This window comes from Epinephelus lanceolatus, chromosome 10, assembly GCF_041903045.1.
Source record: "Epinephelus lanceolatus isolate andai-2023 chromosome 10, ASM4190304v1, whole genome shotgun sequence".
In the NCBI taxonomy this organism is placed as follows: Eukaryota; Metazoa; Chordata; class Actinopteri; order Perciformes; family Serranidae; genus Epinephelus; species Epinephelus lanceolatus.
In genome coordinates, this window is record NC_135743.1 from 1,819,970 (window position 1) to 1,835,844 (window position 15,875).

The 15,875-nt window shown below is 43.9% G+C and overlaps 1 protein-coding gene across 2 annotated transcripts in view; it reads left to right on the forward strand.

Annotated features, from left to right (window-relative positions):
* The window catches only part of bbs9 (Bardet-Biedl syndrome 9), a 245,101-nt gene that overhangs the window by 89,708 nt on the left and 139,518 nt on the right, over window positions 1-15,875 (forward strand). For both annotated transcript variants that reach the window (XM_033641704.2, XM_033641705.2), the window contains 4 exons: window positions 3,920-4,060; window positions 5,844-5,939; window positions 7,468-7,640; window positions 7,773-7,925. In XM_033641704.2, coding sequence (XP_033497595.2) covers window positions 3,920-4,060; window positions 5,844-5,939; window positions 7,468-7,640; window positions 7,773-7,925 — 563 coding nt within the window. The remainder of the gene's footprint in view (window positions 1-3,919; window positions 4,061-5,843; window positions 5,940-7,467; window positions 7,641-7,772; window positions 7,926-15,875) is intronic.

Genomic DNA, 15,875 nt, shown 5'->3' on the forward strand with positions numbered 1-15,875 from the left:
ACGTCACCCGTTGGTTTGAGGACTCCTGTTTTGATGCCTTGAGTTCAGCATGTTTGCCATCGACGAGAGGGTGGATCTGACTCATAGACTGGAGCAACGACAGCCTTGATGGAATGTAATCAGGACAGTTCTATAAACGTTCAGCCCCTGTACAGTTGTCGTGAATGTTGAAATTAGCTAGAGATTTGTTTATTTCTGCTGTAAAGTTGGGAGTCTGTGGGTATTGACTCACTCTTGGAGCCAGCCTCAAGTGGACATTCGAGGAACTGCAGTTTTTGGCTTCATTTTTAAGCCTCTGAAGCTGCTTGGTGTGGACCTGTCTTATGTTGCTGGTGTAACTATCGTCCTCAAACGATAAAGCTGATGGGTCCTGATATCGAGGTTTTAACTGAGCTGATCAGATACTACAAGGTGGAGTTAAAACACTGCAGATCACTGACTGGTCAGAGAGAATCAGGGCATCCTGCACAAACACGCCTTTTTAATGAATTATTTTAACAACATTTCTGTAGGAATGACCCTGCACTAAGGTTTTAGATCTATGGAAGCGGTCGATCACTGTAACATGATCGCGGGACCTTGTTTTTTGTTCCTACAGATCTTTAAGTCTAATTGGTTTTAAATCTGAACATTCTCAGAGTGTGTTTATTCACCTGCTCAGTCACTGAGCTCCGTTTAAAAACAGAAATCTGAAGCCATCGGTCTCAGTTTGATTTTAAGTTTAGTTAAAGTTGGTCTGAGTATTTACTGCCTCCTGCGTCTCCTTGATAAAACGTTCAGCGCTCCCTGAGGGTCAGTTAGAGCGACTATTAGTAACACAATCCAGTGAGGAAAAAACAGAATGTGAATAAAGTTCAAATCAAAGGGGGGTAAAGACTCAGACACATGTGGTGTGTGGGTTCAGATCAGGTTTTGGGTGAACGCAGTGAGAGTTTAAAGTTTACTGATACTGAGCAAACAGCTGAACATAATGCAAATGTCTGTCTCTGAGCAGTCTCACAGATGTGTTGGAAAACATGTTTTTTAAAAGTTTATAAAGTTTTTAAAGCACACACACGCACTGATACACAGATACACTGGTCGTGCAGGTAAATCTCTGTACTGAGGGTGTGACCTGGTGACGACAGTCTGGGAGTGTACAGAGGTGAAGCAAGATGAGACACACACACACACACACACACACACACACACATACACAGTGGTGAATAGTGATGCTGAATTTGACGTGAAAATGTCTGGTCTTTTTAAGCCTTTCATGACCTCCTTTCCGATTCTCTTCCTTCATTTCACCCAGTTTACCTCCGTCTCTGTTTTCTGTGTTGTCTTTCTCCTCCCACAGTCTCAGATTATTAATTATTACGCTGCTTTTATTTTCTCACCCCTTCCCCACCCATCATTAACACCAGAGGAGCAGAGTTTCTCATTTTTAATATCAGAATCCTCACAGCGATCTGATAATTGATAACAACCTGAGAGTGAGCTCAGTTGAATCAGAATCATATAGAAGTCCCAAATTGGCAAAAACTAAAACCAAAGACACAGATAGTTTTAGACCAAACTAAAACTAAAGCCTGATTTTATGTGCGAGAACTAAAATGTTTTTTCACACCTACTTGAATTTTTCAGTGTAATTTTAGTTTTCTATAACAACTCAATCACTGCCATCTCCTGGATGTGACAGGATGCTGATGTTGTTTGTTCGCTGCTTCTCCATTTGAATTTAAGGTGTTCCCCAAGGTTCAGTTCTCGGCCCCCTCTTCATCCTGCTTCATACTGAACTGTGACAAATCAGAAGTTGTCATCATCAGTCACAAATCTCTTATCAGATCCACCCATAACTTCTTCCCCTCCATCGATGGCTTCACTCTGCTCTCCTCCCCTCATGTCCATAACCTCGGTGTCATCTTTGATCAAATCTTCTCTTCTGACCTAAACAGTCCTCTTCCATCTCAGAAACATCGCCCGCCTCCGCCCATCCCTCTGCTTTTCATCTGTAGAGAGTCATTCATTCATGCTTCATCACTTCCAGACTGGACCACTGCAACAGTCTCCTCCACAGTTCATGATACAAAACTCTCAAGAAACTACAATATATCCAGAATTCCAGGGCTACTCAAAGTTCACCTGGTAGATCAGGGTCCCCCTGTGTACAAAGGCTGTGTCCTTGCTGCAACGGCCTCAGGTTTGGATTCCAACCTGCAGCCCTTTGCTGCCCATTATCCCTTCTCTTGCCTTCTTTCCAACGCTGTCTGCTCAAATACAGGCTATAAAAGCCCAAAAAATAATCTTTAAAAAGAAAAATTACATCCAGAATTCTGCCGCTCATCGTCTCACAAACGAATGCACCTGTGACCACATCACCCTGTCCTTCATAACCTCCGCTGGCTCCCTTTCCCCCAGCTTATCCTCTTCAAACTCCTTCAAACACCACAACCTGGCTGCCCCTACATGTCTGAGCTCCTCCACTTGCGCACTCCCTACCTGCACTCTCAGGTTATTGTTATAATTTTATTATTATTATGATAGCGATAGCGAATCAGCTGGATGTTAGAAATTGATCAAAATCAGCTGAACAAACAATTAAGTTTTGTGATCACTAATAATTTTCCAACATGGAGAACTTTGAGCGTTTAGAAAGAGGTTTGCACTTCTGACTTTCACATTGAGGAAACTTCCTACATATTCAGTCTGACATGTGGATTTAACCCTCTGTTTTGTGTTTGTTGGACGTAATTTGTTGCTGAACGTTTCAGTCACCCAGGACGACAGGTCAATGAGGGAGAGGAGAGAAGGAAGTGGGCCACATTTTCCTGTTTTCTCCTGTTTTCTTTGGCTTCCCGTCTTCTCTCTCTGCCTCATGTATTCAGACCAAATTGAATTATTCACATAATCACGTAATAATTGCTTGTCTGGACTGAAAGGTGCACAGTAGTTGCAGGTAATTATTGCTATCTGTAATAACCTGGAACATTCCATAATTAAAGCGTCCCTCCCTCCCACCGCGGCCGTCCTCTCTCATATTATTCCTCTCTCAGTCCGTCTCTCACGCTGCTTTATTTCCACTCATTTTCCTGCTCCACTCAGGTTCTCTCCCTCTCCTGTCGTTTAGTTCACCTCCTCCCCCCTCCACCTCCCTCACTCCATCTCTTCTTAACAACTGTTTTCCTCCATCACCCCTTCCCCTCGCTCTGTTATTCTAGCTAAGTGTAGATTTCTGCCAAACTCAGCACTGCTTAAGCTCAGGACATCATTATAGTTGGCCTTAGCTCTCCTCCTCCCCTCTTTTTTCTCTTCTCAAAATTTCCCCCACTTTTCACAAAACTTCCTTTTCTGCTCTCTCGACAAACACTTGTCCGAACCTGGTGTTGATGTTGAGTCTCTGGGCCTCGTAGCTCTCAGATACTCATGTAATGTGAACATCTGCAGTGTTGACTGTGTTAACAAATGTTAACCTGACGGCTGTTTGGAGAGAAAGCCTGAAAAGCTTTGTGCTGACCTCGTTTGATTCGCTGTAGAGGTGTTTTGCAGAGATGGGCGCCACTGAAAGAGGAAGTGAGCTGTGAATTTAAGGTTGTTTTTCAGGAAGAGAGCTACAGGAGGAGGGAGGATGAAAAATAGTGTAAAATAATGCAGAACTAATCAGTTATTATTGGTAGCAGTAGATAATGTAGCATCAGTAGAGGCTTCTCTGAAGGACAAAATAATATGTATTTAACTCAAACCCAAAATAATGTAAGGTAATGAGGAGACAGAAACTGTTTTTACTTTTTAATATGCAAGCCTCGACAAAAGGAGTCGATTCTCTCTGCAGGCATCTGAAAGATCTAAATTGTGTAGAGCATGATGGGAAATGCAACATAACAAGGAAAAAGTATGATGAAAACAATTCTACAGTTCTGATATGTTTTCTTTCTCTCAGGAGTTCCCAGGGTTCTCCAGTCCAGGTTCAGTCTTCCTCTGGCGTTGGTGTGTGTTCCCTCCTCTCCCGCCAAAACCACCAAGTTTAAGATCACCGTGGACACCAACCAGCCACCTGTCAACCTCAGCGCCATCTTCCCAGGTAAAAGCAGACACACTAACACACACACATTGTACACTCTTACACGTCAAAACACTTACACAATGTTTGGAAAAACTGTTCTCAGTTTCACAAACAGTCAAAGTTCTGCTTTTGGATCACACATTTTTATAAAAACCAACACACTGCATTGGTTGAGGCTTTGGCAGAGGAGACTTCTTCTGTAAACTGATACATGAACACGCACCTGATCCACTGTGCTGCTGCTGCTGGTCAGCATGTTGATGAAGGTGGACCTGCAGGTTTCATGTGGTTGTAGGAGTTATCTGAATAACCTTATTATCTCTGACTACAGTTTATCATTTTTGTGAGTGCAAGACGAGTCATTGTACAAAAACACTGTAAAAGAAGACCATACAATAAAGATGCATTTTCACCCAAAAAGACTAAAAGACATTTAGTCCCAGGGAACTAAAAGGTTCCTTCAGACTATTGTTATCTGCACTGACATGAGAACACAACACGGTGGGACGAGGGTGTTGGTGGTTGCAGTAGTGAACACAGTCTGCAGCCTGCAGTTCACTGTGTCCGTCTGTTTCATCAAAGAAGAAAAAAACATGTTGAAAGAAATGGCACCTCAGGTTTTTTCTCACTGCGACGACATTTAGGCTGCTGCTACAGAGCTTTAGTTGGGTATAATGAATCACATGCAGAGTAAAAAGATGAAACCAAGAATGTCAGTCTCCAGTGAATTGAGCTGAAGAAAATTTCCATTTACATCCAATTTTTTTTACATAAAATCATGATCCTTCTGTGGAAGGATGCAACCTTCCAAGTCAGGTCCTACATGGACTAGGCAAGACTCCCTCCTAGCACTCGGTGAACACACATTGTAACAGGCTAGCGAGTGCTCAGGTGTGCGTCGTTGAAGAGGCCCCGCCTTAAATTATGTGGGTACTTCATGCCTGCAGAGGATACACACACACATCCTTGAAAATTCTCTTAAGGAAGGACTCAGTCAGAATCAGTAGAATTCGAAGCATCCTTGACATTAGGATTCGATGCAATAGCGTCCTTGAAATCCAGCCGTTTAAGGATCCTTCACGGACTTTGAGAAGCTCCAACTAAATTGGTTCCTATGGTGACGTGTGTGAGTGTGAATTTGTGAATAAGTGACTCAGTTCTCTGGATAAATATGATTCTATAAATGCAGCCTGTTTAAAATTTAATTTTAAATAAGATATGAAACCAGAGATGAAACAATATAATATGAAACATGTTGGTTCAGTTGATCTGAGACAGACAGGTCCTACAGATAGTGTCAGCTGAGAGCTGAGGACCAATAAGCATCCACAGGAGGGCGTGACATGACGCCAGATGACGTGAGCAGGAACGGAAAGCTTGGGAATGAGAGAAATGTGTAGCTGTACATGTGTATACATTCATATGAGTCATCAGCTGTTATGTGTCTGTGTGTGTGTGGTTGTGTATTTATACCAGTGTGTTTATGCCTGTTTATTTATTTGTGATGCTGTGTGTGTGCGTGTGTGTGCGCGTGTGTGTTTGAGCCCTGAGAACCTCTGTTGTGTTTCCCAGTTATCTTCGGTACAATCGCCCACAATCAGCAGCTCTGACGTCTAAACACACACTCAGCATCCTCTGTGCTTTTGTGCACGGAGGGATTTGTGTAAGCTGCTGCCTGCTTACATTGTGTGTCTTTGTGAACAGTGTGACTGTATCTTGTTCACCTTTGTTGGCGTCTTGCATCACGATAGGCTGTCCTATCTGTCTCATCACGCTGCTGTCTGTCTTTCTGTCTCTGCAGAGTTTTCAGCTAAATCAGAAGATAAGGATGGGAACAGTTTGGCTTTCCAGTTCCTGTCAGGAGCCAAAGTTACTGTGCAGGCCTCCAAGACCTCCCGTGAGTCTGAAAACACCACGACATACTGAGCACTGGTTCACCTCCATGGAAACTGGTTTACATGTAAATGTGGGAATTCACCGTCCCTGACACAGAGCTGCTTCAGAGCTTCAAATATTTCCCAAATGGTGTCTATATTACTCTCAACGTTTTGTTGCCTCTTTGACACATTTCAATACTTTGTGATGAATCATGAAAACCTATTTTTTTACTTTTGATTTCTCTCTGTGACTCTTAGAGCCTACTAGAATAATCAGTAACCTCCCCCTCCACTTTGCTCTTGACACAGTGCATAATCTGGGCACAAAGTAAGGCACAGGAGGGAGAGGGATTGCACTTACTCCCTTTATTAATCATGTGGTATTTTGGGCATATCATGAATTAAATGATGATAACCTTCAAAAGCTGTGCCTGCACCTAGTGCTCTACTCTTTGCATGGTGGATTCGGTAAATTGGAGCAGCGAGCGATTTCCTACTGAGAGTGAGGCAGTGAGAGCAGTCATGTCACTGCAGCAAATATCAGAACTACAAACTGTAGATGTAAACTTGACAGAGGAAACAGAGCTGAACTTTAAGCTTCTTAAATAATCAGAACATGTGCACCGCGTCTCTTTTTGTGTGGAGTCAGACAGCAGCTCTGCAGCTCTGCTATGTTCATGCATATTTTCCTCAAGAATGATGAATTATTTCACACATCTGAAACCCATCCACACCTCCTTGTGTTTGTAACAAGCAGAGTGTACGAGTGTTGTGAACACGCCTCTGTAGATGCATCATACTATGTGAATAATACGCCTTTTTAAATAGCAGGAACATATAGTACCGCACCATTCTGACTTAGGACCAGGTTTTTGTTGGTCAATGGATCAGTCGCTTTCTGCTGCCTCAGAATAGCTAAATGCCAAAAACGCACCTGACCTGACCAAACCGTATTTTAAGACCAACACGTCCATGATGACAGATGGGCTCAAGTACTACTCATGCTATGTGGGCACTAGCTGTACTGCATCAGTCTGAAACTAGAAATGCACAGCTCTTTGAGCCGCTCTGCAGTGAGTGTAAGATACCCCTGAAATTCTAAGACTGTCTTTCCATACGTCTTGAACCTTCTGCAGAGCCTTAATAACAACCAACATGCTACTTTTGAATATTGTCGTCCATCACGTTTTGATACCTCTTGGTGCCTTTTAATATCAGATAACCTGATGATGATGCCTTTTGATATGCCCTTTAAACTTTTTGAGACCACCGACACATTTCTTTACCTCTTGTTGACACATCTTATTCCTCTCACTTCTTTAGAGCTCGACAAACCTCTTGATACCATTCACCAAGTCTTAAGACCTCGTGATATATTATTGTTATTTAATATCTTTAAATGTTTTATTGTAGCCTTTTAATGCTGATCATGACTTTTACTTTTTTTCTTTACTTCTCAAGTCACATCAGCGGATTTAATTTCCATTCACAGTTATTGTTGTCATGTTACCCCATCCCTGCGTAAGTGTGTCTGTCTGTGTTTGTCAGAGCGTTACCGTATCCAGAGCGACCACTTTGAGGACATGTGGCTGGTGGTGAAGGAACTGGTTCAGAGATTCGACCAGCATTTCTCCAAACTGGGAGTCAAAGACTTCAAGAAAAGCTTCAGTGGACCGCTCCCGCTGCAGGAGTACTTCCTGTCTGTGGACAACCACTTCCAGGTATACATCAACGCTGATGCATCAGCTGACCTTAACAAAGAGATAACAGAGTATTTCCAAGTAAATAAGAAGTCTCCCTGTGTGTGTGTGTGTGTGTGTGTGTGTGTGTGTGTGTGTGTGTGTGTGTGTTAGCTGCGTGTCAGTGCTCAGCAGTACCAGGATCTGCTGTCAGAGCGGGCCGTCCAGTTCAGAGCCATCCAGCGCCGCCTACTGACTCGATTCAAAGACAAAACCCCGGCACCTCTGCAGAACCTGGACACGCTGCTGGACGCCACCTACAGTCAGGTGAGACACACAAACACACACTCACAGAGTTCTGCTGGAGACTTGGGTGCTCACATGGGTGATAAAGGAGAGACGTGGGTGGAGGTGGCTGTGAAAAAACTGCTGTGGACTTTTAAAGTGTCATTGACTACAAGACCCATAATCCTCGGGTGATATGGGCCAATCACTGACTCTTTAAATGCCTCTAAACTACAGGAGGTGTGTTCCTTCAGCTCAGGCTGTGGTTGGCTATCGAGGCCAAAACAACAGCACTGGAAGCTCCTATTGGCTCAAGTGAGGTGTCAATCAAAAGGTCAGGAGCTGGCCTCCATTTTGAGATCCTGGCTGGTCAGTTATTTCCATGCAGGACAGAGACATGATGGATAATATGTGGAGAAATGTGAAGGTTTGAAAGGATGCAGCAGCAGTTGGTGGATATCTGTGGATGGAATCATGTGTTTGGACGAAATATGTGACTGGATTTAGATCATCTGGACTGTTGTCAGTGTGTGAGAAAGGAAATGGGGACTGTGTAAGCTGTGATTCAGTCAGGATAATATGGATCTGTGGATTATGATAATGCTTCACAGGTGAGTTATAACTGTTTGCTGTTTGACAGAAGCAGTTACAGAGCCGGGCAGCATGATTGGCACCATGAGGAGCGTAGCTTTCAAATGATAGGTCCTATGAGTAAACCATTTAAACAGCAACAAATACAGAAGTAGTTTTGCATGTTATAATCATAAAAAATCACCTTAGGAGGGCCCATGGACGGGCCGCTGGATTTCTAACAGTATATAAATATAAAGTTTTTGTGGAAAGGAGCAAGTTGAGGTGGTTCAGCCTCTGATTGTTACGGCTCTGAGAGGAGACTGAAGGGGAGGCGTGCAGGAGGTTAGACATGATAACACCTCAGGGGCCCCCCAGGGGACGCTTGAGGACATCACTGGGGTGGAGAAACTGAAGGTGTAGACAGCCTCACTCAGTCTGCTGACGCTGCGACCTGGATCTGGATCAACAGCAGAAAATATATATTCATATTTTAATTCGTTTGACTGTTGGTGGCAAATTTTACCTCAGAGTAAGTCTCACTCTCCCACTCTCTTATGCTGTCTTTCATTAACTTACAAAAATACACATGTGCGTACACACACACACACACACACACACACACAGAGCGATGACGTGTTGGTGTAGATTTACAGTGTGAGAGTTGTGTTCTACTGATTTATGGACTTCCTCTTTTAAGGTGATTAGCTGTGAGCTCACACCCAGTTGGACACACACACAGACACATGCACACACAGACACACACACACACACACACACACACACACACACACACACACACACACAATGTCACATTAGTTTAAACAGATACAACGTGTTAGAGACACACTTGTACCTGCACGTCGATGTTTAGACGCTCGCTCTCCATCCCTCTTTCTCTTTGTCACAAAGACTATGAGTGTGTGTGTCTTTGTGTGTGCTTATGTATCTGTGTGTGTGTATCTGTGTGTATGTGATGTAGTTGAGGTCAGTGTGAAGCTGATTTTGAAACAAAGCAGCCGTTCAGCTTTTGTCTTAAGTTTGACGTATGGGAAGGTGGAGCTGCGTTTAGTGTCTCAGTGATTGTGTGTGTGTGTGTGTGTGTGTGTGTGTGTATGTGTGTGTGTGCGTGTGTGTGTGTGTGTGTGTGTGTGTGTGAGAGAGGTAAAGTGATGGTTCCTTGCCCCTGCTGTTTACTCTAGAGGCCGACTTGGCGGTCATCGGCTGCACCATCCATTAGCTTCTCGTTAGCGTAGCGTGGCGGTGTGACATCATCTCTTCATTAGCTGTTAAAGCTGTTGGTGCGTCAGTGTTTGGCTCTCTGTGATCAGAGACACTCTCTCTGTTCAGCACGCTACTCTAACAATACTTTACTCTGACGCTCAGTAACTTTCAGTGAGTTCAAGGAGAGGAAATTAATGAGCGTGTTGAAGTTCTTAATGCCATTAAAGCCAAATAAACAGCGTTGACCTCAGGTTGGCTGCAAGCTGTCACATGTTAATATCCTCACTCTGTTTAATGTCTGCCGCCTTAACTGTTTAATCAGCAGCACTTACTGCAATCATACTTAATCTGTGATGTTTTTTTAGGCCTGCTGCACCGTTGTAGTAATAACGTGTTGAGATCCATGTTGAAGGATATGTTTTTTATTTAGCCTTTATTTCAACAGGTTTGTCCCAGTGAGGTCTGTTACAAGGACGACAAGAATAGCAGCAACGCAGAGTTTAGACAAAAAAATAACATTTACACTAAAGCACATAGTGTTGAGTCACATGAAACCATCAGATAAAACTTGGAATGTCCCGATCCGATCTCAAAGACCAGGGCCAATCACATCATTTTTTTAAAACTGCTCGGGACTGGCTATAAAGAGCTTGATTGGATTCTTTGTTTTACGTTAGCTGTCACACGAAAGCTTTCATGTGCAGCAACAAGGAGTGCAGCCTTCGTCAACTCTCCTCTACTCCTCTGAGCTCCTGTGTGTGTAAGAGCAGCGCCTGAGCCCCGCCCACAGCAAAACACCACATGTTATGAACCAAGGATGTACGATAATATCTGCACGTCATGATCCTATCCCATATACATATATCCCTCATGGACGAGCACAAGAGACTGCAGGTGGATACAGTCTGACAGGCAGCCCCTGGTTCAAAGCTCAGTAAAGGGACCTGGACCAGCCTCATTGTATGCAAATAAATTCATCTGTTTATTTAATTATGGATCTCTACAAATACAGTATGCAGTGTTTTAAAATTATGTTTGAAATCACAAATTTTGATGCACCAAAACTGATCTTTTGCCCGTCATAATGTCTGAGTCAAAGCGTACCCGACCTGCACCCCTGATCAACCCCCCCAGGCTCCAGTCCCTCACATGAAGCTGGTTCTCCGTTCTTGAATTGGACGTCTCTTTGACTGGATGGTGAAAACATTCAATCACTGCCAGGTTAGGAAACATGTTAGCATGCTCCTTCCACCACCATCAAACCTCCAAAGGATCCGAACTCCATGTAGGCTGCCACCTCATCCTCGGGCTGCAAAGTGTCGTGGCTGGAGTCCTCCACGTCGGTGACCAATGTGACCACGGGGTCAAAGGTTACACTGGTGTCACTGACTTTCAAAATAAAAGGAACTGTCAGAATATTAAACAGACTGCACATCTCTTTCATTTGTTTTATTCTGAAAGATAAAGAATAGATTTTTGTTCTCACCCTAACCCCCATGGAGATCATTTTTACCCATACTGTGAATTTATATGTATACATATTTTTACCTGGTACATAGCTTTTTGTTGGTTACCTGTCAGGTACTCGGCCTGGTTAGTTAGAGTAGCTGGATGCTCTGCAGCAGCTACGCCGTCCGTGTGAATGCTGCATGCGTGTGAGCAGCAGAAGTTCTGCTCATGCAGCCAGTGTGGCCTGATGCCTGAATTCCACTGAATGTGTGTCCGTTGCGGAACGGCTGCGCTGGTTATCCGCTGTGTGCTCTGCCATCCGTCAACACCCACCGGCTGCGTTTGCTGTGCGGAGCGGTGCAGCTCCGCCGGACAGCGGGAGTCATGAGGACCCACGGGATCTCGCGAATTCACGCATAATCACACGATATAACAAGATGTAGTTTCTATAAACAGAACCACAAAACCAGAGGAGTAGTAGGAAGACATCTGGGTGCACCTCCCTGATTAACATCTCCTCGTCCATGGTGTCAACGGGGTGAAATGACGTCTGAAAACCTCTGACCTGTTGACTTCAGGCCTGCCTCCACCCATTATGACGTTTTCAAGGTGTAGTGCAGGGAAATATGATCCGCCGTGAACACTGTGTATTTTATTTTGAAAATTAACCGGATGTTTTATTTTGTTTCTGTGCACGACCTGGGGCTTACCTCATATAAGTCTGTCAGAGGGCAGTGGAGATGAGGAGGCCTGAGAGTGGCTGCAGCAGGTGAATGCACAGAGTAACATATGAGACTCTGATGGACAAAGAATGATAACGCTCATGTCTGATGTGTTTAAGCAAAACTCACTGTTTTATCATTAGTAAACATCACTGTAAAACTTTGAGTAACCTCTTCAAACTTTGTGTTTCTCGACTCGTGATGTGCAGTTTGAATTACGTGTCAAAATGTTGCTCTGTCTTCACTGTGACATCCAGCTCTGATATCACGACTCTGCCTCGTTGAGCTAATGCTTCCTGCTGTCACTCCTGTCCATCACCCCTTCTCTCTCTCCGTCTCCCTCTCCCTCCGTCTTCCTCTCTTCCCGCCATCCCGCGGCTCGTATGCGGGAAGTTTCTGACACACTATACACTCTGTAATGTATACACACCCGCCATAATGGAGGCTATCGACGGCTGGTCGGAAGAGTGATGAATGCGTCAAATTAATAATTCATGTCAGTATTAGGAGTCATGCAGCTGAGGCCGGGGCCAGCTCAGCAGTTCACTGTCTGTAACAGGACCGGTTTCATGAGGACACTTCACAGACTCTGTTTTAATAAAAGGCTGATGGGAGGGAGATAAAAATCAAATGTGCTTTTAATTTGATGATTTACTGAGACTTTTTTTCTAGTTTCATCTGTCACTTTCAGTCAGTTTCTACTTTTCTTGGAAGGATTTCTTTCTTTCCAACCTTTTTGTTTTTCATCATATTTGATCTCATTTTAAGTGCATTTTCTTTCAGTTCAAACCTTTCTGATCTCTATTTGTTTGTTTCTTACTTATTTGTTCACTTTCTTCTGACACAGAGGTGGTAAATAAACCGTCTACCAGTTATTTATTTCCAAATAAGTGAACCTTTTAGCTTCCCATTTTTATTAGCTGTTCATTTAACACCTTGCTCAGAGGCACTCCAGCGGTCTTGATGAAGGAAGGAAGGATGTTGGTCCCTCACTTGTCCCACTACAATCTTTTTTTCTGCTCAGTTTCAGGCCCTTAAACTGAGTTTCTGGTCAGAAACCTTCACCAGGTGAAACCTCCGAGTCTTCACAAAGTAAAGTTTTTTGTGGGTGTTTACCTCGTGAAGCGGCGGCTCGGTGCCAGCAATCACACTGTTGTTAGAATGAGAAAGGAATGTGTGGCCAATCAGGAATGCTGGTGAACCAGGCACCTCTTTCATTTCGGCCCAGAGGAATGTCTGCTGGGTAAATTTTCTGCATTAATCTTAGGTGATGGGGGGGATTTCCCCCTCGTTAGCGGTGTGTGTCTCCACATGCAGCGGCCGGCCATGGCCGACGAGCCGTCAGAGATAAGAGGAATGAGCTCCCTGTGAGAATACTCTGCGGTCGGCTGTGCATTTATGCAGCGGAGGATAATATTTCCATTGTTCATGCTGCCTTTATGAGCCTATATTTTATTCATGAATTCCTGAGAGCTAGCGAGCCACGGCTGAGTTTTTCTGTGTGTGTACATGTAAGCTCAGGAAACTTTTTCATCTGCCGACCTCAGTGGCTGGATTCCAAAATACACCCGATGTTTGAACCGTTGGACCAGCTCGATGTGATTGATGAGTTTCAGAACAGAGTGAGACTCGTGAATGATTGTTTGTTACGTGTCAGAGCAGCTGGTGGAGAAGACAAACCAGCTACGGACTGAATTCTCCAGTTTGTTTGGTCATTGCTGATAAACTGCAGCTCTGCTCTGTCAGTATTTCTGTCTCCTGTCCTGGTCGAGGTGTGTTTCTCCTCCACCTCCCTCCCCCATCACTCCTTAAAAAGCCATCAGTCATCGCAGCCCCTGTGTTTTACACTCTCCCCTCTAACTGGTGTTTGATTAATCTGTGGCAGCCAGAGGTTGACCTGGCGCTGGTGCTCCTTGGCTAACTAACTCACCAACCTCTCAAACTGGAGGGGAAACCCACGACTGTCAATCAAAGAAATAAAAAGCCCTAAAAAGAGTTTGTGGAAATGGATGACGAGGGGCCAAAGGGGGCACAACAAAGGGAGGGAGACTTTTCCCTTCCCATAAATATTTTCTCCAGCGCTGTTTCCTCTGGATGTGAAATGTCCGTCGTTTGTTAGTATTAGCATTAACGCTGGGCTAGCGAGAGCTGACATCTGGGAGGTGGCAGCGGGGAGCTCAGGAGCCGGGCCGGGCTGGGCCAAGCTGAGCCTCCCTGTAATTATGAGTTCAAACGCTGGAAGAGGGCGGTGCGCTGACTGACGGGGTGACTGACAGGCCGTCCAGGGGCCTCGCGGGGCCCCTAATGGAGGCTTCTGGTGGACAGCAGCTTGATTTATCTGGCCCCAAATGGAGCTCTAAACATGGCTAAACACAGATCCCACTGTGGAGCGCAGGACCACCGCCATTAACAGCCAGGCCTCTGACTCCTCGTGTCTGTGTGTGTGTGTATCTAAGAGTGCATGAGGAAGTGTGTGTTTCAACTATGTATATATATGTATGTGTGCTCGTGTTTCATTCGGCCATTTGTGTGTTTTCACATTCATGACTGTGTTTATTAATGTGTGTAATCATATTTCAGATGGCATGTGCGTGTGTGTGTGCAGGCATGTAGACTGTGTGTTCATGTACTGCACAGTGTGTTTGTGTAGAGTGTGAGCGCGTTTCAGCAGATTATGGCTGCATGTTTTTTTTCCCGTGTTTGCATGTGCACTAGAGGTTTTTATGGGTACAAACATTTGGACCAAATCCAAAACAGACTCATGGACGACCGACTCAAACCTGACATGCAAAAATACATTTTCAGCAAAACAGATCAGGGCTCTCATTTATAAAGCAGAAAATGGCGTGCACCAAAAAATATTCTGATTTATAAAACCGTGCGTACGCCTGACAGTGTGCCATCTGAAGATGAAAGTTTGATCTGTGAACACAATTCATTTATTTATTTATTTATTTATTTATCTAAGTTTGTTACGGCGATCTTGGCCTGCATTATGATGAGGACTCAAAATGAGGATATGGAGTTTGATAATCGTGTGAGAGCTGTGCTGACTTTATTTCCAGACTTTACTAAGTCACAAAATCCATATGTGCAGCTGGTGAAGATGAACGTAAGTCGACTGGAGACGTAAAAGTGTGTGGCAGCACTGCAGTGTCTCCAGTGCACTCTGTGTGTGCACAGTCGTATTTACTGCAGCGATTTTACACACAAAACTGTCTGAGAACTTAAATCATGCATATTCATAATACGTATTTACAGTATTGGAAGATATTATTGGAAACTGTTGATGCTCTGTTTTCTAATTATTGAAAGCTATTTAATGTGTCAGCTGCATCCCTCTCGTCTGCACTCTGCGAGGAGTGTGATGGTGAGACGGCGCTGATGAAATAATGAGCAGAATCTGAGGTGAGATGTGAGTGAGCTCATAATTTTTACAACTGAAAGGTGTTAAGTTGCTAATAATGCTGCTGGATTGGATGATTCTGGTGAAGCAGATCTATAAGTAACGTGTGATATGAGACGACATGAAATGTGTGAGAGACATTATTATATGTTTAATGACTCCTCTCTCATTTAATCTCTACACTCTGGCTTCATATCTGTTTCCCCTGTCTACAAAATGTTCACACGCATGAGTCAGAGTTTCCGTACAGGTGCACACTTTCTCCCGTCAAGTTTGTTTTTTATAGATCTGCACTTTTGCGTGGTAAGTGGCGTACGCCTCTTTCAGGCCTTGTTTTGTATGTACGCAGTGTTTATAAATGAGACCTCTGATCTGAGATCAGAATAGACCCGAATAATAACCTGACCTGACCCCAACATGCAGTAAGAGAAACTAATAGACTCAAATAGATCCAGAACTTTGACACTGGCAGCAGAATGTTTCTCCACTGATTAATGAGACTTGGATTACACTGCAGGAGCTGTGTGAGTTTGTAATCTGATGGTTTGATGTAGTTTTAATGTTGTTAAAGGTGGTTAAAAAGTTAAGATATTTTTATTTCATTTTGGTTTTGGAACAGAC